Source organism: Gadus macrocephalus, chromosome 5 (assembly GCF_031168955.1).
Source record: "Gadus macrocephalus chromosome 5, ASM3116895v1".
NCBI classification, from domain to species: domain Eukaryota; kingdom Metazoa; phylum Chordata; class Actinopteri; order Gadiformes; family Gadidae; genus Gadus; species Gadus macrocephalus.
In genome coordinates, this window is record NC_082386.1 from 2818898 (window position 1) to 2843524 (window position 24627).

At 43.3% G+C, this 24627-nt stretch overlaps 1 protein-coding gene and 1 long non-coding RNA gene across 2 annotated transcripts in view; both read left to right on the top strand.

Moving 5' to 3' along the window:
• LOC132457190 (uncharacterized) overlaps positions 1-24627 on the top strand; it is a 419436-nt gene that overhangs the window by 19279 nt on the left and 375530 nt on the right. The gene's annotated exons all lie outside the window — the stretch shown is intronic.
• On the top strand, positions 297-23777 carry tpo (thyroid peroxidase). Its single transcript, XM_060051920.1, has 11 exons — positions 297-506; positions 4325-4478; positions 4672-4804; positions 4896-5025; positions 10010-10207; positions 10292-10795; positions 15402-15660; positions 15912-16082; positions 16627-16864; positions 22389-22597; positions 22707-23777. The coding sequence occupies exons 1-11, from the start codon at positions 297-299 to the stop codon at positions 22880-22882; spliced, it is 2382 nt and encodes a 793-aa protein (XP_059907903.1). The 3' UTR covers positions 22883-23777.

The following is a 24627-nucleotide window of genomic DNA, read 5'->3' on the forward strand; positions in this document are numbered from 1 at the left end:
AGAAAAAGTGGGAGCTAGTTTGCAGAACTTCTGTCCCCGCGGTGCTGCTCTCCCCGGCTGCGGCGGCTGCTGTTGCTGCGGCATCGGGGTTGGAGGCGGAGGCGGCCCCCTGGAGCGCTGGAACCGGCCTGGACCCCGCTTCCTCCCGGCCTGCTGGTGGGAGGATCGCCCCGAACCGGGAACAATTCTCACGGACGGACGTTTTTTTTTGTTGGTGAGCGAGCAACTCCGAGAACCGGGGCCCAAATAGTCCATCCGGAGCTAATGGGCTCTCCCTCGGGACGATAGTGGCTTCGATGGAAGCCCCGGAGCGGGAGAACTCGGACGCAGAACCAGGAAAGACGTCGTCCAAGGAGGCGACGTCGTCAACCTCGAAGTGCTCGTCGGCGTCCTGGGCGTACGGAACTCCGGCCCCGAAGATGTCGATGGCCTCAGCGAGATCCACCGACGGGGAGAAAAAGAGATGCCTCGCTGTTTTAGCGCAGAACAACAGTGTGGTGATTAGTGTAAGGACGCTGAAAAGGTTGTGCGGAAAACTTCGTCCGTTCAGGAGGAGGACATGAACAGACGTGTTACTAGTCGACGTTGGGACTTTAATCTCGTCATGGCAAAAATAATTTTTTTCTTCATGTGTGGCCCTAATACTCGTGTGTGTCGTGTGGTTCTGCGCTAAAACAGCGAAGATCTCTTTATTGTTAAACCCGATTCTGAAATACAATTTTGCCAAATTATCTACACAAGCCATTGGATTCAGTGCAGGCCCGGTGGAGCAGTTGCTATCTCTCCCAATTGATTTCAACTGTATTCTCGACATTTCGAGTTTAATGTAGACTTTAAAGTCGACAAATCGAGATTAAAGTCGACATAATATTTAAACTATATTCTCGACATTTCTAATTTAATGTCGACATGTTGACTTTAAAGTTGACGTGTCGACTTTAATCTCGTCACGGCAAAAATATTTTGGTCCTTATCCTGAAAACATCCTCAAAAAATAATATCCCTGAGGTAGGATTTTATCCGGCGGAAATGTAAATGACGTTATATGTAAATGAGGAGTAGAATGTCGGCATTTCACATCATTTGAGTGGGCGTGTTGCTGACGCTTCTGTCTGTTTTTGATTATCAGCCTGTTTCCTTCCGTTCACTGAATGGTTTAAAAATATTTAAATGTTGCCACTAGTTTTCAGAGTCATTCGTGTTGAACACTTAAAGATAGGTCTTATCATAACCCTAAAAGTACACATCATCCAATAAATTACAATACATGAGTAGTACACAGCTGCACGCGTATATAGATTTAATTTTTTTTCAGTTAACTGAACATTATAGGGTCACAGCCTTTTCTTTTAAACACAAAAATCAACTACATTTGTCCCAGTGTTTATTATATGTGAAATGAAGCTCCGGTAATGCAGTGGTACGGCTTTCTTCTTCGTTGTTTCTTCTATTTGTCTCTAACTCATGCTCTAATCTTTCATCGAGCCATGCGAATGTTATGGAAGTAACAGAATATATGATGCATCGCTGCAGCAACATTTAAGATGATTGCGATAACTTCTGGTCAAACCAAAACAAATTAGAATGACAGCGGCCACACTTACCCTGCCTCCTGCCAACTTAGACCCTACTTCATATTCCGCCCCTTGCAAGCCTACCCCCCAAATCCCCAGTTGAGTCTACTTGATTTCCACATAAAGCATCAAGTGTGAATAAGTGTGAATCAACCTCAGGGTCAAACTTCCTTGATATATAAATGCGGTGAAAAAGAGGAGGACATGTGTGGAAACGACTCTTGATATGGCATGCTTGGTTTTGAATAGGAGTGACGTATAGCTGTGTCTTGAAGGAAGGTAGTTCTAATGGTGGTGCCGAGTGTGGGGTGTGTCTGAGGCTATGAGTGATCATTTAAGCTTTGTCCTTCTGCTGGGACGATCGTTGAGGGGGTTGTGATGGATGTTTCTCATGGAACCAAACCATACGGTAATGTTGAATGTGATAATGGACAGAAACCAACAGCTGAAAAATGCAGATAGGGCAAATTTGTGGACCTTAGAGTTTTCTCAAGAAGAAGTGGTTGTCGTGTTCTTTAAGAAAAGGTGGGTTAAAAGTAATGAGGATTACTTTTAACTCACTTTATTTTGTAAAGTTTCGGTATGGTAACTATAGAGCAATAGGAGGGGAATTGTATATACACGCTGAAGAGACACTCAGCTGATCATCTAGGTAAATTAGCTACCCAGTTTTTCTGCCCCCCCCCCCCCTTGGGGTGTGCAGCTGTTTAAATATGGAGTAGGCGTGGCCTATATGACGTAGTACATGCTCTGATTGGCTAAGGTTTGGAGAGCCTGCCTCCGGCTTCCTCATATGTGTGATGATGCTGCCATCTTGTGGCTATGTGCAGTTAGTACAGGTTATATGTTGGTCCTGGTCCCCTTGTGGCTATGTGCAGATATTGCAGCTTATGTGCAGCTTCTGAAATCGTCACAAGGTGACGATTTCAGAATAATGTTTCACTGGTTTGAAAGTGTGTTTGAGGTTAGTGTTGGGTTACAAGGTATGTAAATGCCTCCACATTCTCAAAGTTCTGGCAATTGACTTCCAATTGTTGGCTTCTCAGTGCCGAAGTCAGTGACTAGCTCCTTGTTCTTTTAAGCTTTGAGGTCCAGGTACTTTTCAGGTCCAGGTACCCCCTGCACCACTTGGAGAATTCCTGGCTTGGGGCCGCCGCTCGGAGGGCCCCTCCATCTCCAGAAGGACAGTGTAGTCTGGGTTTCGATGTGTGTCATCTCTGGGTCCAAAGTCCTGGCGTCATCTGTGTCCAATTTTTTGTCCCATTACGTGACAAAATAATGGGGACAAACGGCAGTCATCAGTCATCCACATAATTGCACAATTGCACTCTCCTTTCATGCTCAGTCGTGCATCCCGGGCTCAGTCAGCATAGGCAAATGTGAGTGCTTGCCTTAAGCTATGTGTGGACACATAGAGTGCATGCTCGCGCTCGATATTCACACACCATAAAAATATCTGTAGCACTGAAAGACAGTCCAGCCGTGTCAGGCAAAATAGAATCCTAATTTGCAGTGATCCGCAATATCTTATTAAAACCATAATAAGAGAAGATACCACATCTTCTATAGATGCTGTGAAGAATAGCTGCTTTTGAGATGCCAAATGCAAAAGTGTTTTCACCCACAGGCTATGAAGAGAGCTACAAACTGTGCAATTACATTTGGGAGGTACTGTTCCTTGTTCCTCCCATGTTCTGTGTCTCAGCTCTAGAAGTGTTTAAAAAAATGCATATAAAGATTATTTATAGATATTTATAAGGAACATTTTCAATTACTTAACAATGACTGGGTTCATTTATTTACAACATTAGCAAGTCCTTCTGCTTTTGATTCCACAAAAAAAGAATCTGTTTCCATGCATGTAATTTCCCTGTCTTTTCTGCAGCAAGATATTCACTGTACAGGTGATACTATAGCTATAGAGAGACCTGGCCAAAAATAACAAAAGAGCAGGGTTTTCCCTGGGCAAACCATTCAACGGGCCTGATCCAGTTGTTTTTCTTCTAAACTATTCAACAGGTCTCGTCATGTTTACAGTATCATAATAATCTTACACTTACTTGGTGTCTGCATATGGCTCCAGTTTGCCTGTAGGCCACAAAAGCAATGGGCAGGTGTGATCCAAATTTCAGATTTGAGTGCACACAGAAGGCTAAGGGCAGAATGATTTAATTTTATAACAAAATTAAACATCTGGTTTGTCTCATTGATACATTGAGATACACAGGTGTTTCTTAAGGTAAGTGGTGGTAGATTAGAGAAAATAATGTTTGATCGATTCTTGATAGCTATCCAAGAGAGGATAACAGCAATCAATGCATAAAATACACTATTAAGGCACTAGGGTTCAGTTCAGACTGTGACTTATTTTACCAGTAAAAATCTACCTCACCTGTGTTCAATATTGTTGCCTAAAGGGACAGCCAAACACCTCTAATCCCTCTCAGGTCAAACATGCCTATGCATGTTACCCTTTTAACTACTGAATGTTTTACATTCTGCCCAATAATTAAAGACAGGGTTTGGCTCTCCTTTAGACCTCTGTTTATGCCTACAGTATAAACATATATATCTTTTTCAGTTAAATCTATCATCCAGGAAATATTCAACTCCTCACATCAAGAAAACCGTCAAATGATTGAAAATGCTATTCACAGCAAACGGTAACAAATCACTAATTTTACTTATTATGTTTCTTGTGAAAAACAGAACAATAATTAGTATCTCACTGACATCTGCTCATCTTTTAAAGTGGCAAGACCTCGTCCCTGACGTTTTCATTCTTCCGCCAAGTTGAGCCTGGGTCCTTGATGGTTTCTCAAGCTGCTGAGGTCTTTGAAAAGAACTTGCAACTATTAAAAGATGAAGCAAAATGGAGAAATAAAAGGGATATGGTTGCTTCAGGTACAGAAACGTCCATTGCGCAATACTTGCATGATTGAATTGTTTGCACAAATGTTGATCATTATTATTTTTCGTTCCTTTTACAAGTAAAGTTAAGTTAAGTAAAAGGCAAGGCAAATAATAGGGCAAATCATTTTAAATACCACATATTTAAGATGAAAATCAAGTAAAGTTGTTTGCCTTATATTTCAAGAGCATATTCCATTGGAGGATCTGGAGTTCATGGCAGACTTATCTGGTTGCCCTTCACCCGCACATGCAGCCATTTGTCTATGGCAAAGTCCTTTGGACAACTACCGAACCATTTCTGGTCTCTGCAATAACAGGTGGATATCTCACTTTCTGTGCCAATGCCATATTTAAGACATGTCAATGTAAATAGATTCCGCCATATTCAGTGGTACACAATTCTTTCAGACACAATCCTACATGGGGTGCAGCTAACACTGCCTTGGTCCGATGGCTTCCAGCGCAATATGAAGATGGAGAGAAGCAGCCTAAGGGTTGGAACCCTGGACGGCTTCATAATGGATTTACACTTCCCCTGGTAATCATTCAGATGAAGGGCCCTATTTTAACGGTCTGAAACGCAAGTTAGAAGCGAAACGCACATAGCTTTTTGGGCGGATCTCTGGCGTTGTTGCTAAGATACCGGCGGATAAATGTCTCTTGCGCCCGATGCAAATCTAAAATGGGTTGGTCTGAAACCCGTAGGTGTCTTTTGGACGAAACGTGCAACAAACCAATCAGAGCTCCATCTCCCATCCCCTTTAAGAGCCACCGGATTTGAACTTGACGAGTTGATATTTTGGCCTCTCCTGGAACCGTCACCTTATCGTGGTGGAGAGGTTTGCGTGTCCCTGTGAACCTGAGGGCTGTGTTGTCTGGAGCCTTGTGCTCCTGGTAGGGTCTCTCATGGCAGAGTGGTCTCAGGTGAGGGGCCAGACTAAGAATGGTTCAAAAACTCCAATGAATATCGGACTTCCTCCCGGCCCGGAGGAAGCCCGGGGCCCCCGTCTGGAGCCAGGCCCAGACGGAGGGCTCGATGGCGAGCGCCTGGTGGCCGGGTTTGCCACGGAGCCCGGTCAGGCACAGCCCGAACAAACTACGTGGCACACCCCCTCTCTTCATCCCATGGGCCCACCACCTGTGGGAAGACCCGTTGGGGTCGGGTGCGCAGCCACATGGGTGGCAGCGAAGGTCAGGGGTCTCGACGGACCAGACCCGGGCGGCAGAAGCTGGCTCTGGGGACGTGGAACGTCACCTCGCTGTGGGGAAAGGAACCGGAGCTTGTGAGGGAGGTGGAGCGCTATCAGTTAGATCTGGTGGGGCTTACCTCCACGCACAGTCTCAGCTCTGGTACCGTACTCCTGGATAAGGGTTGGACTCTATTCTTCTCCGGAGTTGCCGAGGGCGTGAGGCGCCGGGCGGGTGTGGGGATACTCATAAATCCCCGGCTGAGCACCGCGGTGTTGGAGTTTACCCCGGTAGACGAGAGGGTCGCCTCCCTGCGCCTAAGGGTTGTAGGGGGGAAAACTCTGACTGTTGTTTGTGCGTATGCACCAAACAGCAGCACAGAGTACTCGGCCTTCTTGGAGACCCTGAATGGAGTCCTGTATGGGGCTCCAGTAGGGGACTCCGTAGTTCTGCTGGGAGACTTCAACGCCCACGTGGGCAACGATGGAGACACCTGGAGAGGCGTGGTTGGGAGGAACGGCCTCCCTGATCTAAACCCGAGCGGTCGTTTGTTATTGGACTTCTGTGCTAGTCATGGATTATCCATAACAAACACCATGTTCGAACATAAGGGTGCTCATAAGTGTACCTGGTACCAGAGTACCCTAGGCCGAAGATCAATGATCGATTTTGTGATCATGTCATTGGATCTGAGGCCGCATGTTTTGGACACTCGGGTAAAGAGAGGGGCGGAACTGTCAACCGACCACCATCTGGTTGTGAGTTGGATCAGGGAATGGGGGAAATTTCCGGATTGACCTGGTAAGCCCAAACGAGTAGTGCGGGTGAACTGGGAACGTCTGGAGGAGGCCCCCGTCCTAGGTATCTTCAACTCACACCTCCGGCTGAGTTTTTCTGGCATTCCTGTGGAGGTTGGGGGCATTGAGCCGGAGTGGGCGGTGTTCAAAGCCTCCATTGCTGAAGCTGCGGTGGCTAGCTGTGGCCTCAGGGTCTTAGGCTCCTCAAGGGGCGGTAACCCTCGGACACCGTGGTGGACACCGGTGGTCAGGGAAGCCGTCCGATTGAAGAAGGAGGCCTTCCGGGATATGATATCCTGGAGGACTCCTGACTCGGTTGCAGGGTACCGACAGGCCCGAAGGGCTGCAGCTGCTGCCGCGTCGGAGGCTAAGCAGCGGGTGTGGGAGAAGTTCGGAGAGGCCATGGAGAAGGACTTTCGGTCGGCACCAAAGTGTTTCTGGAAGACTATCCGGCACCTCAGGAGGGGGAAACGGGGAACCATCCAAGCTGTGTACAGTAAGGATGGGACTCTGTTGACCTCAACTGAGGAGGTCGTCGGACGTTGGAAGGAACACTTTGAGGAACTCCTGAATCCGAATAACACGCCCTCTATGTTGGAGGCAGAGCTCGAGGTTGATGGTGTTTCGTCGTCAATTTCCCTGGTGGAGGTCACTGAGGTAGTCAAACATCTCCGCAGTGGCAAAGCCCCAGGGATTGATGAGATCCAGCCAGAAATGCTAAAGGCTCTGGGTGTTGAGGGGCTGTCATGGTTGACACGCCTATTCAACATCGCGTGGGAGTCGGGTACAGTGCCAAAGGAGTGGCAAACCGGGGTGGTGGTTCCCCTGTTCAAAAAGGGGGACCAGAGAGTGTGTGCCAATTACCGGGGTATCACACTTCTCAGCCTCCCTGGTAAAGTCTACTCCAAGGTGCTGGAAAGGAGGGTTCGGCCGATCGTCGAACCTCAGATTGAAGAGGAACAATGCGGTTTTCGCCCCGGATGTGGAACTACGGACCAGCTCTTCACTCTCGCAAGGATCCTGGAGGGGGCCTGGGAGTATGCCCATCCGGTCTACATGTGTTTTGTGGATCTGGAGAAGGCGTATGACCGGGTCCCCCGGGAGAAACTGTGGGAGGTGCTGCGGGAGTATGGGGTAAGGGGGTCTATCCTCAGGGCCATCCAATCTCTGTACTCCCAAAGCGAGAGCTGTGTTCGCGTCCTCGGCAGTTTCGTTCTCAGTGGGTGCTGGTCTCCGCCAGGGCTGCGCCTTGTCACCGATCCTGTTTGTGATATACATGGACAGGATATTGAGGCGTAGTCGTGGTGGGGAGGGGTTGCAGTTCGGTGGTCTGAGGATCTCGTCACTGCTTTTTGCAGATGATGTGGTCCTCATTGGATCATCGGCCTGTGACCTTCAGCACTCACTGGATCAGCTGGCGGCCGAGTGTGAAGCGGCTGGGATGAGGATCAGCACCGCTAAATCTGAGGCCATGACTCTTAGCAGGAAACCGATGGATTGCTTACTCCGGGTAGGAAATGAGTCCTTAGCCCAAGTGAAGGAGTTCAAGTACCTCGGGGTCTTGTTCGCGAGTGAGGGTACTATGGAGCGTGAGATTGGCCGGAGAATCGGAGCAGCGGGGGCGGTGTTGCGTTCGCTTTACCGCACCGTTGTAACGAAAAGAGAGCTGAGCCGCAAGGCAAAGCTCTCGATCTACCGGTCGATCTTCGTTCCTATCCTCACCTATGGTCATGAGGGCTGGGTGATGACCGAAAGGACGAAATCGCGGGTACAAGCGGCCGAGATGAGTTTTCTCAGAAGGGTGGCTGGCGTCTCCCTTAGGGATAGGGTGAGAAGCTCAGCCATCCGTGAGGAACTCGGATTAGAGCCGCTGCTCCTTTACTTAGAAAGGAGTCAGCTGAGGTGGTTCGGGCATCTGGTAAGGATGCCCACTGGGCGCCTTCCTTGGGAGGTGTTTCAGGCACGTCCAGTGGGGAGGAGACCTCGGGGAAGACCCAGGACTAGGTGGAGAGATTATATCTCAACACTGGCCTGGGAACGCCTCGGGATCCCCCCGTCAGAGCTGGTCAATGTGGCCCGGGAAAGGGAAGTCTGGGGCCCCCTGCTTGAGCTGCTCCCCCCGCGACCCGACCCTGAGATGAGATGAGTTGATATTTTGACAGCGTGTTTGCAGTCTCCGCTGAGACGGATGCATGACCACATGAATTTCAAGCTTCAAGTGGCTCAGTTTATGGCCAAATAATAGGCCTAATTCACACATGGAATAGCGCTTCTTCGACAACTTCAGAAACACTTAGTCGTCATGTAAATCTCGGCAAAGAGAACTTAACACATATATGATATGCGGTCCTGTGGCCGCAACTGTGGGTCTATTTAATGAACGTGGCAATACATTAACAAACATAGTTTCTTTGCATACATTATCGTTATCGACTTGTGTTTGTAATATGCATGTCCCCCCCCCGTAAATATACATTGCCATGGACTGTATTATGCATTACGTGTTTAGTTTGCGTGGGTTGATAACATAACGGCGAGGTCAAGTAAACAGATGGGTGTACACAAGCACGTGCCAAGCATCACCCGCATTCATAAATTATTTTAAACAATCACTTGCGGTAAAACTATGTTTCCTCACGATCAAATACTCATCAATCCTAAATGTTCTTGTACATGATGTCTGTCAAGAAAATATGGGTTTGCTGTAAGGTGTTTGCAGATGCATTGTTTTAAAGTACAACTTCTAACGGCTGTATCAGCTGTTCTTTCCAAAATAATTGAACCAAAATAATTTACCCTAAAACAAGATTTTGTTTTGGAAGCAGGAATATAGCTTACTTTGCTCGAGTTTATTATTGTTATTATTATTGTTTTAAGGCATGGCATAGCCTACTACAGAGTTCATTTATGTAGCCCCTATTAGGCTAATTGTTTGCATCTTTGTGCTGTTTATGGCCTACTGGTGTTTAAGCTTATGCTGCAGTTCCAACCTGCCATTGTATGTCAAATTAGCAACTGCCCTATCCGCTAGTGCACTTAGACCAGGAATTATTTGGTCAGTGGCGCATATGCTTTTTCGATCTGTAAAATAGCAACATGTATCATTTGCGCCTGAACACCCCTCTGCTTTTCGTCGACACGCCTCTCAGGGTGCAAGTGTAGTGGCGCGAGTTTGCTGCGGCAACAAACAGCCTTACGCTGGGAGCATACTCGCAACGATACATGCGTCGATGTAGAAAGTCAATGGCGCTGGGTGCAAGATAGGGCCCAAAGACTCAAACACACAGATCTGAGTCAAGGGATGCTGACCTATGACATTGTTTTAAGCACTCAATAAAAACACACTTGCAATTCAACAATTTGAATGCTGTGAAATACTGCTATAGAATTATTATGGCTGATTGTGAATACAAAGCATTGTTTAAACATTGTGTAAACAATAAATTGATTGGTTACCCCTCGATAGTGTTGGGATAAATTGCCCCAAAACAATTATCATAAAGAAACATTGATTTAATCACCATCCCATGTTAACAGGTAGAAGCAGTCAGCAAGAAAATAATGAAATCCTCTTTCAAACGGAAAGAGAATTTGTATTCTCAATTGATGATTGAATGGGGACAGTTCATAGACCACGACATAACCTTCACCCCTCAGAGCACTCGAGATGCTGCTGATATAGGGGTGGATTGTCTTGGCACATGCCAAAATATCCACCCATGCTTTCCAATTCAGGTAAATTATGAGTGCAATCCATTATAACTATATTCATAGGGAAATAATAATAAAACAATTTAACAAGTCTTTCTTTTTCTACAGTCACATGATCTGCAGTCAGCTGCCAAAGGCTGCATGCCTTTTTTTCGATCCTCACCAGCCTGTATTGACAATCTTCAATTGGCAAACAATTTTCTTTTACAGCGTCAGCAAATTAATACAATAACATCATTTATTGACGCCTCTGTTGTGTACGGTCACACGCTAGAATTACAGAGCCTTATACGCAATTACACTAGCTCGACTGGCAGGTTAGCTATTAATAAGATATTCAAAGATGGAGAAGGCAGACCATACCTGCCATCTGTGGAAGCCAGCCCATCTGCTTGCTTCCAGAATCCTAGGGCAGCTCAAGAGGACCCAAGAGTAGAGTGTTTTGCTGCTGGGGATGGTCGAGTCAATGAAGGTCTTTCCCTGATCGCCCTGCATACCCTGTGGCTGAGGGAACACAATCGGTTGGCAGGTGCCTTGAAAGTATTAAATAGTCATTGGAGCAAAGAGACTGTGTACCAAGAGACCCGCAAGATCATTGGAGCTCTACATCAGGTATGTAACAGTTATTATTCATTTCGAATATTCATTAGGATGTCAAGCCTTCAACTAAGATTGCCACCAATGCATTTTGAATGGGAGCGTTTCTCAAACAATTTCCGTAACGAGACGAGAAAATTTGATAAATGGGATTGTTGTTTTTGACCAATCCATAACTAGGGCGTACACTTCGCAACCCGCCCCCCCTTCTGTAGTCGAAAAAAATAACCCAATTGAAATGCAGGGGTTTAATATTGAATAATTAAATATTAAAATATAATATATATATATATATAAATCTACAATTATTTAGTTATAATATTCTAGTAGAAAATTTAGCTTTTATTCAATTACCTTTATAACAAGATCTGTATTTGACCATTGAAAATCCACTTCCACAAATGTGGAAGTGCGGTTCAGGTATAACCAGACAATATTAAAATACTTATAATATATAAACAATATAAAAAATAAGGTTATGGATCGAATTTGTTTAAAATTCAGTCTCTGCTGGCCCACAACTAGATCGTCTCCTCATTACACGCATATACACATATATATATATACTCACATACATATACATATATATATGTACACGCACACACACATATATATATATACATATATATATACATACATACATGCACATATATATATATATATTTATATATATACACACACATATATACACACACACACGTATATATATACACACACACATGTATACACACACACATATATATACAAACAAACACATATATCTATACACACACACACACACACATATATATGCATATATACATACACATATATATACATGCACATATATATACATACATATATATACACACACACACACACACACGTATATCTATATTGTAGCGGCCCAGTGGGTGTGGGGTTTCCACGCCACCAAGTTCGACAGATAAACCGACACAACACACAAAGAACTTCACCAGGGTGGGGAAAAGGGTGATCCGAAGTCCCTAGTCCGTTATCTACATATCTATACACACACACACGTATATATACACACACACGTATATATATACACACACACACACACACACACATATATATATATATATATATACACACACACACACACACACATATATATACACACACACACATATATACATCCACACACAAACATATATACATATATACACATATATATACATTTAGGGCATTTAGCAGACGCTTTTATCCAAAGCGACTTACAATAAGTACATTTGTCATAAGAAGTGCATCAATATATCGCTGTCGGTACAGAAAGGATGTTCATAGAACCAAGTGCAAGTACAACAATCGCTAGGCTAACCAATTCCCCGCGTTACAGCAATGATAGCAGCTACTGCAGTTGCTACACAGTTATGTACTATAATACAATACAATACAATACAATACAGTGTACAATGGTGGCCAGAAGGGGGAGGGTGGCTATGCAGTGTCGAGGTGGACTCTGAACAGGTTAGTCTTGAGTCTTTTTCGGAAGATAGTGAGCGACTCTGCGGTCCTGAGAGCGGCAGGGAGCTCGTTCCACCACTGAGGTCCCAAAACCGAGAAAAGTTGTGACTTTGCTGAACGGCCTTTGCTAGCTCTTAGCGATGGCGGTACCAGACGTCCAACTGAGGTAGTTGAGCGGAGGGATCGAGCTGGGGTGTGTGGCTTTAGCAATGCTTGGAGGTAGGCAGGGGCAGTCTCATCGACTGCCTTGTATGCCAGTACCATCATCTTAAATTTGATGCGAGCTACTACAGGGAGCCAGTGGAGGTCCCGGAAGAAGGGAGGTCACATGGGAGAACTTCGGTAGGTTGAACACGAGGCGTGCTGCCGCATTCTGGATGCGCTGCAAAGGTTTAATTGCAGAGGCAGGAAGTCCAGCCAGGAGTGAGTTGCAGTAATCGAGGCGGCAGATGACCAGTGATTGGACTAGAAGCTGAGCTGCTTCCCTTGTGAGGAAGGGCCGGATTCTGCGGATGTTGTGAAGTGCAAATCTGCAGGATCGGGCCAGCGCAGTGATGTTTGCGGTGCAGCATAACTGATTGTCCAATACCACACTGAGGTTTCTGGCAGTTGGAGAGGGAGATACAGTGATGTTCTCAACGGTGACCAGTAAGTCCATGTGTGGGCAATATTTCTCTGGGATTAGGAGGAGCTCGGTTTTGTTGAGGTTAAACCTCAGGTGATGGGCAGTTGTCCAGGTGCTGACGTCCACCAGACATTCTGATATGCGTGTTGCAATCAGGGCTTCATCAGATGAGGGGAAAGAGAGAAATAGCTGAGTGTCCCCAGCATAGCAGTGATAGGAAAAGCCATGTGATGCAATTACCAAGCCCAGAGATCTGGTATAGAGGGAGAACAGAAGAGGCCCCAGTACAGAGCCTTGAGGGACACCATATATATATATATATACATGTGTGTATACACACACACACACACACACACACGTATATATATATTGTAGCGGGCCAGTGGGTGTGGGGTTTCCACGCCACCGAGTTGGACAGATAAACCGAAACAACACACAAAGCAGTTTGAAGGGGAGATTTATTCACAGGGTAAATAACTTCACCAGGGTGGGGTAAAGGGTGATCCAAAGTCCGTAGTCCTTAATCTGTGTCCAGCGGTCGTCACCAGTAGGGTCCTCAAACAAGCGGTCGGTACACAGGTAATCAATAAACTTCAAGGTCTCTCTATCTCTCTCTCTAGGCCGTACCGAGCTTCCAGGCGATCACACAGATCCTGCCTGTAGGTTGCTAGCCCTAGCTCCCGCCCTAGCTCCGGCGTGTGGTAGCCTGCTCTTTCTTTTAACAGCCAGCACTCCAGCTTAATGGCCTTCAGGCCTGCCTCGTTGATTGGAGGAAGTCCATGTATGGCTTGGGGGTGGAGCCAGCAGGTTGCCAGACCTACCACTCCGCTCACTCCTCTCTGGCGTCTGCCACAATATATATATTAGTGGTGGGGCGTTAACGGCTGCGTTAACGCAAAACTTTTATCGCGCGATAAAAAAAATATCGCCGTTAATCTATTTTCAAACACTTCCTTGTTCGGACCCATCACGTGACTGAACAAACCAATCAGAAGCTAGAATTTAGACTGAGGTAAACGTGAGGGAATCAGAGAGGCAGATTCAACAGAATATCCTGACTGTGTTAAATATGTAAACATTTAATATGTAATAATTGTGTAACATAAATATGTAAATGATTAACTGACAAAAGATTGTAAGTACATTTCTAGCAAATTAACTCCAATATAAATTATATTAATTTATTCTACAACTTTCAAATATTTAACTTCTAAACCTTACATTATTATGGATTATTACACGGCTCTTCTCAATGCTGTAGACTGCTCCATTCACTTGCATGGGCCTTCCCAACGTTCAGCTGTCAATTATTTTTGTTTATGCTCCGTTCACTTGCATGGGCACTTCACAACTTCCGGCGGTGAATTATATTTGATAAATCACCATTGGCCAGTATAATTGGCCGCTGTCAAGGTAAACGAACAGATTTTTTGCCGTTTGCCATTTTAATCTAGATTAATCTAGATAGATTTTGGAATTAATCTAGATTAAAAATAATAATCTATGCCCACCACTAATATATATATATATATATATACCTGTGTATATTCTGTGTATATTCTGATGAACGCTCCCATCCCAAATTCATGAGTTAACATTTCGGTCTGTGCAGTACGAATAATGTCGGACAATTGTGCTCTGGGACATGATTCAATAGATTACTTTTCGTGAGCATGAGCACGAAATGTTTAGTACAGGGTGCACTGTACTATCTGCTCAAATCCCTTCTGAAGCCTCTCCCTCTCTCTTCCTCTCTCTCTCTCTCTCTCGTTTCATTCTGTCGAGTACAAAATTTTCTGAAACGCTCCCATTTAAAATGCATTGGTTTACATGACGTTCTGTGGAGCACGAACAATTTGTTTCAGTTTTTTAGGAGGCCTGCTTCAAAAATCGGATATACATATAACTAGAGGTTTCACTGTACTGTACTCTCTCTCTCTCTCTCTCTCTCTCCCTCTCTCTCTGCCTCTCTCTCTCTCTCTCTCTCTCTCTCTCTCTCTCTCTCTCTCTCTCTCTCTCTCTCTCTCTCTCTCTCTCTCTCTCTCTCGTCTGAGAAGCGCTCCCATTCAGAATGCATTGGTTTACATTTCGTTCTGTGTAGCACAGAAAAAGTCTGACAATCGTGCTCTGAGACACGATTCAATAGATTAACCAGGTACCGGGTTATACCGTAATAGCGGGACATCAGACTCTGCAGTGGGCGGTGCTAAGGTGCAGAAGTCACACCTCCTGGCTACCAGCAATGTTTACAACTTCTCTGGGATGTGAATTTGCTGACACAGGCTCAAAGCGTCTTTAATGTAGAGTTGTTGTTGAAAGAATGTGACTTGTACACAGAAAGTAAACTGCTACTTGCAAAGGTGCAAAGGATTGTACGGTTTACAGAATAGTAATGTTAAAGCAGTGTAAAGTGAAATGATTGGAATTGTATAAAATATCATATTGCCATAAATGTACAATTAACACTTGCAATGATAAAAAAAAATTGTCTACCTTTTAAATGTATCCAAACTTTCTTTAAACCAGATTATAACAATGAGGGATTATATTCCAAAAATAATTGGGCAGGAATCATTTGATCGCTACATTGGACCCTATATGGGCTATGATCCAACAGTGAACCCCTCAGCCTCAAATGTGTTTGCCACTGCTGCATTTCGGTTTGGCCATGCCACCATCTCTACAGTTGTGAGGAGACTTAATGAAAGCTTCCAGACACATGAGCAATTTACTCACCTGAGACTACACCACACATTCTTTAGTCCATGGAGAATAGTCAAAGAAGGTAAGTGCGGTGTGTATGCTTCCCTACCCTTACTTAACCTGTGGTCAAGATAGAGAACCTTGCTTCAGTAAGTCACTTAAGTTAGTTCCATTCATGTCGTGCACCTTTTTGCAAGGTACAGTGTGATGAAAACATTTATTTGAAAAATAACGTAGATGAATTTTTTATATTTGATTTTGATATATTTTAATTATAACACCCTATTTACCTAAAAAACTATTCGTTTGAGAATTAAATGTTTGTGCCTATAGGTGGGATTGAACCAGTGCTCCGAGGTCTGATGGGTACGGCTGCAACGTCTGTGAGCACAGATAAATTAATAGCAGAGGAGATGACGGAGAAGCTAGTTGTACTCAACATCCAATGGAAATTGGACTTGGCTGCTCTGAACCTCCAAAGGGGACGCGATCATGCCCTTGCTGGTGAGACCAATGCTACGTTTAACGAAACAACTGAAAAACAAAGTGCAACATCAGTGCGAGAGTTTACCATTTAGTTTAATTATTGTAGTATAGAGTTTTGCACAGTGGATATATGGAATTATTGAACAAACAATTGCAATGTTAAGTCAGAAGCACATAGTTAAAAATAAATATTATAGATAAGATATATGATATATACAACTTTTCTCCAAGAACAAAACATCTGAATATTTAAAAAAATTGGCATGAACACATTTACATCGTCATATTATTATTTAAAAGTTTATTTTTTATTATTATCAACACAATTATCCACCTTAATGTCACTAATTGAGACAATGTATCAAACTAATGTTGTTTGCCCATGTTTTCTGTCATGCTTTCTTACTATTTTATAAACAACAAATATTCGACAGCTTTTACCTAAAATGTGTGAAAGTAATTTCATTAATTAATTAATAAATACTTTGGTATATGTCCTTCAGAACATCTCTTCTAATTTCTCAAGGCACAATTAACATATTTTATAATGCGCTCATTGCAGGATTCAATGACTGGAGAGAATTTTGTGGACTCAAGCGTTTAAAGATAAAAGAAGATTTCCAAGATGTGGTCAAAGACAAGATAATTGTTAATAAGATACTGAAAATGTATAAAACCCCGGACAATATTGATGTTTGGTTAGGAGGGTTAGTTGAGGACCACTTGAAAGACTCCAGAAATGGCCCTCTGTTTTCTTGCTTGATTGCCAAGCAAATGAAATCAATTCGAGATGGAGATCGGTAAGCACACTATTTGATTGAGCTTTACATTTTTTAATTAAACTTCTATGCAAGGGTACGCAAATGATATGTCCAGCAATGTTTTGACACCATAAGAAAGTATACCAGAACCTTGAATGCCATAGCTCACCGATGTGATTATTTTTGAAGCGATCTGCATGGAATGAAAGTGTTATAGATGGATACAAAGAATATGGGATCAGCCTCACTCTGTAAAGCCCTCAGTTGTCTATGATATTTACTTAATTGCACCATGCACTTGGGTAATGTTTTGAAAAGCCCGTTTTCTTTGGTCGCTTCACAAATACTTTTTATTGGCGTTTAAAATCTCCATGTAAATACTAGCCGTGATAAAATCAAACGTTATTGAACGAATCTTTAGCAAGCCGGCTGGAATTGTAAGAAAGACGGGGTCGGATTGAGCTGCACCTACACTATGATGCTCTTAATTAAACAATATTAAAAATAATGAATGAAATGTTTCAACCTGGTCTCACAGGACCACAGACATTTAACTCAAAATCCGTGGAATCCTCACGGAAACACGCCAATTTCCGTGATATGGCCACGGATTTTTCTCCAATGCAAGTTGATGACACTCATATCCCGTGGCACACACACAGATCCCCGTTTCAATGAACGAGTCGACCACGGGCGCTTAACTCAAAATCTGTGGTGGCCTCACGGAATCGCTTAAATTTCTGAGTCAACCTGGTCTCACAGGGATCCGTGAAATGACCATAGCCTATATATATATGAATGAAATTCATATTGACGGTATGGCACTATATCCCTGTTCTCGCCTATGCACCCATCTTGAATAGACCATTTTTGTTGCTTTGAGGAGGTCTGGTGGTCTCCGTATATAATAAATAAACATCTAGGCTTATATATAACGAAATAAATAAATATCTATAATTATGTATGTGTATTTATGTATATATAAATATGTATATATATATGTGTAGATATATATCAATATGTACATATATGTGTATATATATATATATGCATATATGTACACACACATACATATTTATACATAGCCTTATATATTTATTTATTTTGTTGCTACGAGGTCTGGTGGTCTCCGTTTGAAATAAATAAATACATGTATATAAATAAATAGGTAATAGGCCTATACCTATTTGCAGTGACGGCTGGTGGTGATTTTGGGTGGGTGGGCTAATGAATGCATTACATTTATCAATACTTCACAGGGCTCCAGACGCCATGAGGTCATCTCTGTTCATAACTTTCATATAATGTGAATGATTTTTAAACAAGAATAAGGTGTGAAGAAATGTGTGTCTTTATTTGAAGCACAATTATAAATAAAAAGAAAAATAAGGTGTTGAAAGTGCTTCACTGAGCTGAAATTGAACATTTCGAACTAAACCATTAAGCAAAAAAAATAAATATTGTGCTTAAAGTATTAAACAATTAAAATGTTGACCGGTCTCCCTTTGCGCAAAATGCGGCTGTAGACGATCACACACTCTTTGGTAGAGACGTCTGTGTCGCCGTCAATCATGAATGACAGGTATGTGCCGTTTCCGACATCCGCAGCTGTCTTTTGCTTTAAGGTGTCGCCTATTACCGCAATGAATTGTGCACATGCCATCTCATTGCTTTACGTCGGGTTGACGTTTAATCCATTCCTCATGAGAATAATTTCGGATTTAAATTTGGTGGATGGCAACTCCTCTTTGGCAATGTTGTATGCAACATTAAATTTGATCATTTCCGATTCCTTAGAGACCCTTATTGTTACTGCCTGTCGCTGAAAAGCAGCTGGGAGAGGGGCCACTTTCTCTACACACTTGTCACGTCATGTTGGGTTATTTAGACATATGCTTTTGTAATATTTCGATACGAAACGTTGTTGACCCGCTTACAAATGCACTATTACCGGCCATATTCTTACCGCACTCCTGACAGTAAAAGCAGTGCGTTCCGTAATGCACTTCGTAATAATAAAATATTACACAGATGAGTCAGCATTAATTAATTTGTGTGACAAAACAACATTTCATGGATACATTTAATGTTTATTCTTTTATTTAAATAAATAAATTATGATAGAAACGTTTAAAAACACATACTACATATGTGCTACATATTGGTGGTGGTTAGTGAGGTCCCCCCTTCACTTTAGGCGTCTTTGAGTGTTATTAATTATTATTATTCTTCATGTTTAACCTCTGTTTTCCTTTTATTCCTAGTCTGTTTTACATAGTTTTGAATGATGACTATATGCTCTGTAAGGTGACCTTGGGTGTCTTGAAAGGCGCCTCTAAATTAAATGTATTATTATTATTATTATTACTACACATACGCCATACTGCACTTGCTGCGATTGGTCGAAGGTCACTGTACTGTAGCTACTGTGCTAGCTGTAAGTCCAAGGTCAGCCTTTGGGCTAAACTAATTTAGCCCAAATGGGAAGCATATAAAGGGGGCGTGTCAGGGCACCTGTCAATCAAACGTCAATGGAAGCTTACGCTACTGTGCTTGGGCTAAATTAAATTAGCCCAAATGGGGGCGTGTCACGACACCTGTCAATCACAATGAAATGGCCGTTTACGCTACTGTGCTTGGGCTGAATGACTTTCGCCCAAATGGGAAGCATATGAAGGGGGCGTGTCATGATACCTGTCAATAAAAATTTAATGGAAACTTACACTACTCCGCTTGGGCTGAATACATTTAGCCCATTCACAGGAAAAAACCAAAGATAGGCCTATATCATATATCCTGTTTTTTTTTGTCACTTTTTGGTGCTGTTGCTGCTTTAGGTTCTACCAAAATTTAAAACAATATGTTCTAAGGTTTTTAATAATATTTTTTATTTTTACTGTAAAAGGTAGGGAGGGCATACGCCTCGTGCCCGCTGCACCGCCCGTCAAATGACGTCGGAAGGCGTGGCTGACGGATGGGGGTGGTTTCCAACGCCTCGTGCTCACTACCTCCGTCCGTTGACTGATCCCCATTGACTTTGAATGGGGACGGACGCGCAATGCATTGTGGATCCGTTCGTTCCGTGGGAGCCTTCGGCTCCGTCAAAAAGTTGAAAAATTTTCAACTTTTTCGGCAGCGACGGATCCGTCATCCAATCAGATTCCCGATAATGACCGGCGTTCTATACATTATCCCTTACTTATTACACGGGTCTTCTCAATGCTGTGGAACGCTCCGTTCACTTGCATGGGTCCTTCACAACTTCGGGCCAAGTATGACCGCTGTCAAGGTAAACAAAGGATTTTTTGCCTCTCATGACGTCTTTGGTATCACTCCGAAAGTATTCCGTAACTTGTCAACCCCAGAGTCTTCGGTTGCTTAGCAACGTCTTTGGCAGACTATTTCACTGCCCTTACATATTAAATGTGCAAACTGTAAATTAAATGAAATAAAATAAATGAACGGGGAAATCACATCAATTTGGTTGTGCATGCATAGCAGGTTAGGCTTGGTTAATGCTCATTGGTTGCTGAGTAAACTTGTTACATTTGATTTCAAAATAACGTTGTTGAGCTGCAGTGCGCAGCCGCAGAATCCTGGTATTAATCGAAAATTACAGTGGTCCTCCATCATAGACGAAAGTTTGCCTAACTAGCTAATTATCACCAAACATGGATTTACGAAAATGGCTTAGTCCTCCAGCTCCTCCTCAGCCAGTAGCAGACTGTGACACTCCGGCCACCACCACTAGTACAGCCAGGGTCTCTGAAAGCCGAGCTGGCCCTTCTGCTAACGCAAGCTCCGGGCAACCGCCAACGGATTTAGCCCGCGCAGCCATAGAGCAACGACGATCTACAAGCCCCCCAAGTCAGCGGACAGCGGTTGATGATCTCGGGACTGACAGGCCTGTCCAAACTGTGTTAAAACAGTATCCTGTAACTCTTTACAATGGTAAGGGGAGATGTTTTCCGGTTGTTAATTTATTCACTTCTTGAAGCCAGCCCTGGCTTTCATTATAAGGCCTACTAAGCAGGTAAATTGTTGATTAATGTTTGCTTTGTTTATCTATTGGTGTTTAATAGGCTTGTATACGTATGGCATTGTGTCATTTCTGCCTGGTGCGTGGCTTGTTCAATAGGCTACTTTCTGCCACAATGCGTGCCTTCTGTCAGCAGTCCTGTTCTGTTATATGTTGTCAGGGGTGTTTTTGAGTATTGTGGAGGCTGTTCTCTAAACAGTGCCAGGCCTACTTAATGTTTTTTTGGAGGTTCATAAACTGTTGATGTGAATAAACTATTTATGACATAGCAGAGGTGGTTAAACTGCACTTATTTGCGTTTAGCATCCACGACACCCCTCCCCCTTTTTTTGCGTTAAAATATTTCACAAACGGCAGTGCCCCCCCGCTGGCGACCCATGCCCCTCCAGTAGATCTGCTCTGGAGCCGACTCTGGTCAGCCTGAGTAGTGTCACAGTGCTTACATTTGCATACGTGTTCTTATTGGATGACGGATCCGTTGCTGCCGAAAAAGTTGAACATTTTTCAACTTTTTGACGGAGCCTTCAGCGCACGGATCCACAATGCATTGCGCAGCCGTCCCCATTCAAAGTCAATGGAGATCAGTCAACGGACGGAGGTAGTGGGCACGAGGCGTTAGCCCATTTATACCAGCCGTCCCTGCCTATTTGCATACATAGGCCTACATATTTATTTATTATATACGGAGACCACCAGACCTCCTCGAACTAACGAAAGTGGTCTATTAAATTCAAGAAGGGCCGGCGAGAATAGGGATGTAGTGCCATACCGTCAATATGAATTTAATTCATTTCCGAGAGGATGGTCAATGGTCAGATACAGATCTCGTTATAACAATAATTTATATCGATGTCATGAGAAAGGATGTAATGATAACGCCAAGAAAATAAATGCTACATGGTTATAATAATTTAAATATAATTAACTTATAAAGCGTATAACGAGACAACGAGACGATCTAGTTGGGCCAACAGAGGCAGCATTTTTACCGAATTCGGCCTATAACCATATACATATAATAGTCTAACTCCATATGTCCAATGTATGATTTGCTGTAGGCCTAAGCTAGTTTTTTATATAATAAATATAGTCATACCTGAACTACATTCCCCGTAGAAAAAGTAAACCGCGATACCCATGGCATATCACAGACAATTTAAGTGATTCCGTGAGGCCACCACGGATTTTGAGTTAAGTGCCCGTGGTCGACTCGTTCATTGAAACGGGGATCTGTGTATGTGCCACGGAATATGAGTGTAATCAACTTGCATTGGAGCAAAATCCGTGGCCATATCACGGAAATTGGCGTGTTTCTGTGAGGATTACGTATTTTGAGTTCAGCGTCCATGGTAATTTCACGGATTCCTGTGGGACCAGGTTGAAATGTTTACTGAGAATTATTTTTTTTGGAAAAGTTTGCACCAGGTAATATATTTATAGAGCAGGGTCATTGTGAAGTACACCTTCAATATAATCAATGGTTTATTCCCATAGCCTACCATGTCATATTTGCATATTCTTAAGGTTTTGGTGGGAGGCTCAAGGTACATTCACCAAGCACCAAATATCCGAGCTTTCAAAATCGTCGCTTTCACGTATAATCTGTGACAACAGCAAAGTGACTGAAATTCCACTGGATGCATTTAAGTACGGGAAATACCCAAATGGTTTTCTGCCATGCAATCATATTCCAAACATCAACCTGGAAGCTTGGAGAGAAAAGAAGAAAACAGGTTAGAATTGGTAGCATTAGGTGCAGGGATGTGGGTTGTTGAACATTATTATACTATACAAGAAGACAATTATGTAAACCCATGAAATAACGTTTTGCTCTAATTTCAGACATTTGTGATTCGCCAGCAGACATAAAAAACGGGGATTTTTTGTTGTTTTCATCCTCAGGCAAATTGGTTGCACACTATATCTGTTACCATGGTTTCAGATTAAAGGGAACAGACAAACTTGAATGCAATGAAAGTGGCTGGAGTGATCCACCCCCAGAATGTATAGACAGATAACAAAGCTAGGCTTGTTAAAATACATGTTTTTGATGATCACTTTCTCTCTAATTTGTGTGAAAGCGATTTCTCAATTTTTTAATTTGGTTTGAATTTATAGTCTTATCACTGAATTAAATTAAGTTTCATATGTTCTTGACAATTATTTCATATAAGTTATTATATCAGAATCATATATTTCCCTCTAAGTAATGCAAGTACTGCTTAAAACATGTATCTTATTTTAAGTACAATCTCTTTCCATGTAGTTAAATGTCTGCAAGTCTCTATCTATATCTGAATGAGGTGAGCCCATGAAAAAAGCCCATAGTCTAACGATGTAAGCCCTCGTATTAGTAGTAGGCCTATTATGAATGTTATGAACTGGCTGTTGGTTGTTGCACCGATAGGATCTATGGGATCAATTACCACTTCTATCAGGAATCATTCATGTCCGAGCTTCAACCATGTATTGCATAAAATGGTAATACATTTACATTTGGCTGTATGGTTCCACTATTTTCTGATGCTCCCTGCTGTAGGACTTAAAGGTGAAATCCGGTGTAAAATGGATTTGGGATATATTTGATATGATAACGAGTTGGGTGTTAGTTTGGGAGCAAAAAAGAGCACATTGACGCATTCTTAAATTGACTGTTTTCAGCCGATTCTACCAAAACGCTATAAACTTTGAACGATAGGGGCATGGCTCATGGTAAAAGCTAAATCGCTATTCCCTTATAAGGTGTTCGGGTCTGTGGGACCCGTTTTCAGTTTTTAGCTTAATAAAAGTGATACAAATAATTATTTTTTTGAACTAAGATTCATTGGCTTTGGCTCATTTTCTGTGAGGAACATAAATCAGAAAACATTTTCAAGGACCCCCCCCTGTATACCCCCCCCCATCACATTTATATTACACACAGGGTGTTCGGGTCCAGTGGATCCAGAGCTAGTTGGTTCTGTGCACCCTCATTTTCCCTTCCTCCTCTGTGTGTGTGTGTGTGTGTGTGTGTGTGTGTGTGTGTGTGTGTGTGTGTGTGTGTGTGTGTGTGTGTGTGTGTGTTAGTGTGTGTGTTAGTGTGTGTGTTAGTGTGTGTGTGTGTGAGAGAGAGAGAGAGGAGAGAGTAAAGCAGGTGAATGGGCCCTTGGTGTGAGCACCCACAGCGTGCACCCACTGTTCTCGCACAAGGTTGCAACATTGGAGCACCCAACACTATCTACACCCATATTCCCACACATTTCGCCCTCTGTCTTGCGGGAACCAAGCTTGGGGACCTGACAGTATAAAAAAGCTCTGTCAGCGTGGTTCCATACCACAACTGATCAAAATGGCAAAGAGATTCTCTGTTCAGACTGCCTTACAGTTGATATTTGAAGAGACAGAGGGTTTTGATGGTGATGCAGAGGAAATAGTTTCAGAAAGTGAGGATAACATTTCTGAAAATTCTGAGTCTGACACTGAGTTTGAAGAGGAGGATGAGCATCAGCCAGCTCCGAAACGTAAAAGAGCCTCAGGACTAACCCTTCAGCAGCCAAGACAAGCCTGCGAGCAGCCAGCCCAGGGCCATCCCGTGAGCAGGCAGGACCAGCCCGTAAGCAGCCAGCCCTAGGAACAACCCGCAAGCAGCCAGGACCAGGACCAACCCGCAAGCAGCCAGCCCCAGGACCAACCCGTGAGCAGCCAGATGTAGGACCAGCCCGTCAGCCAAAAAGAAACGCTGTGAAGTGTGTGGACCCATGATGGACAGAAAAACACAATATAC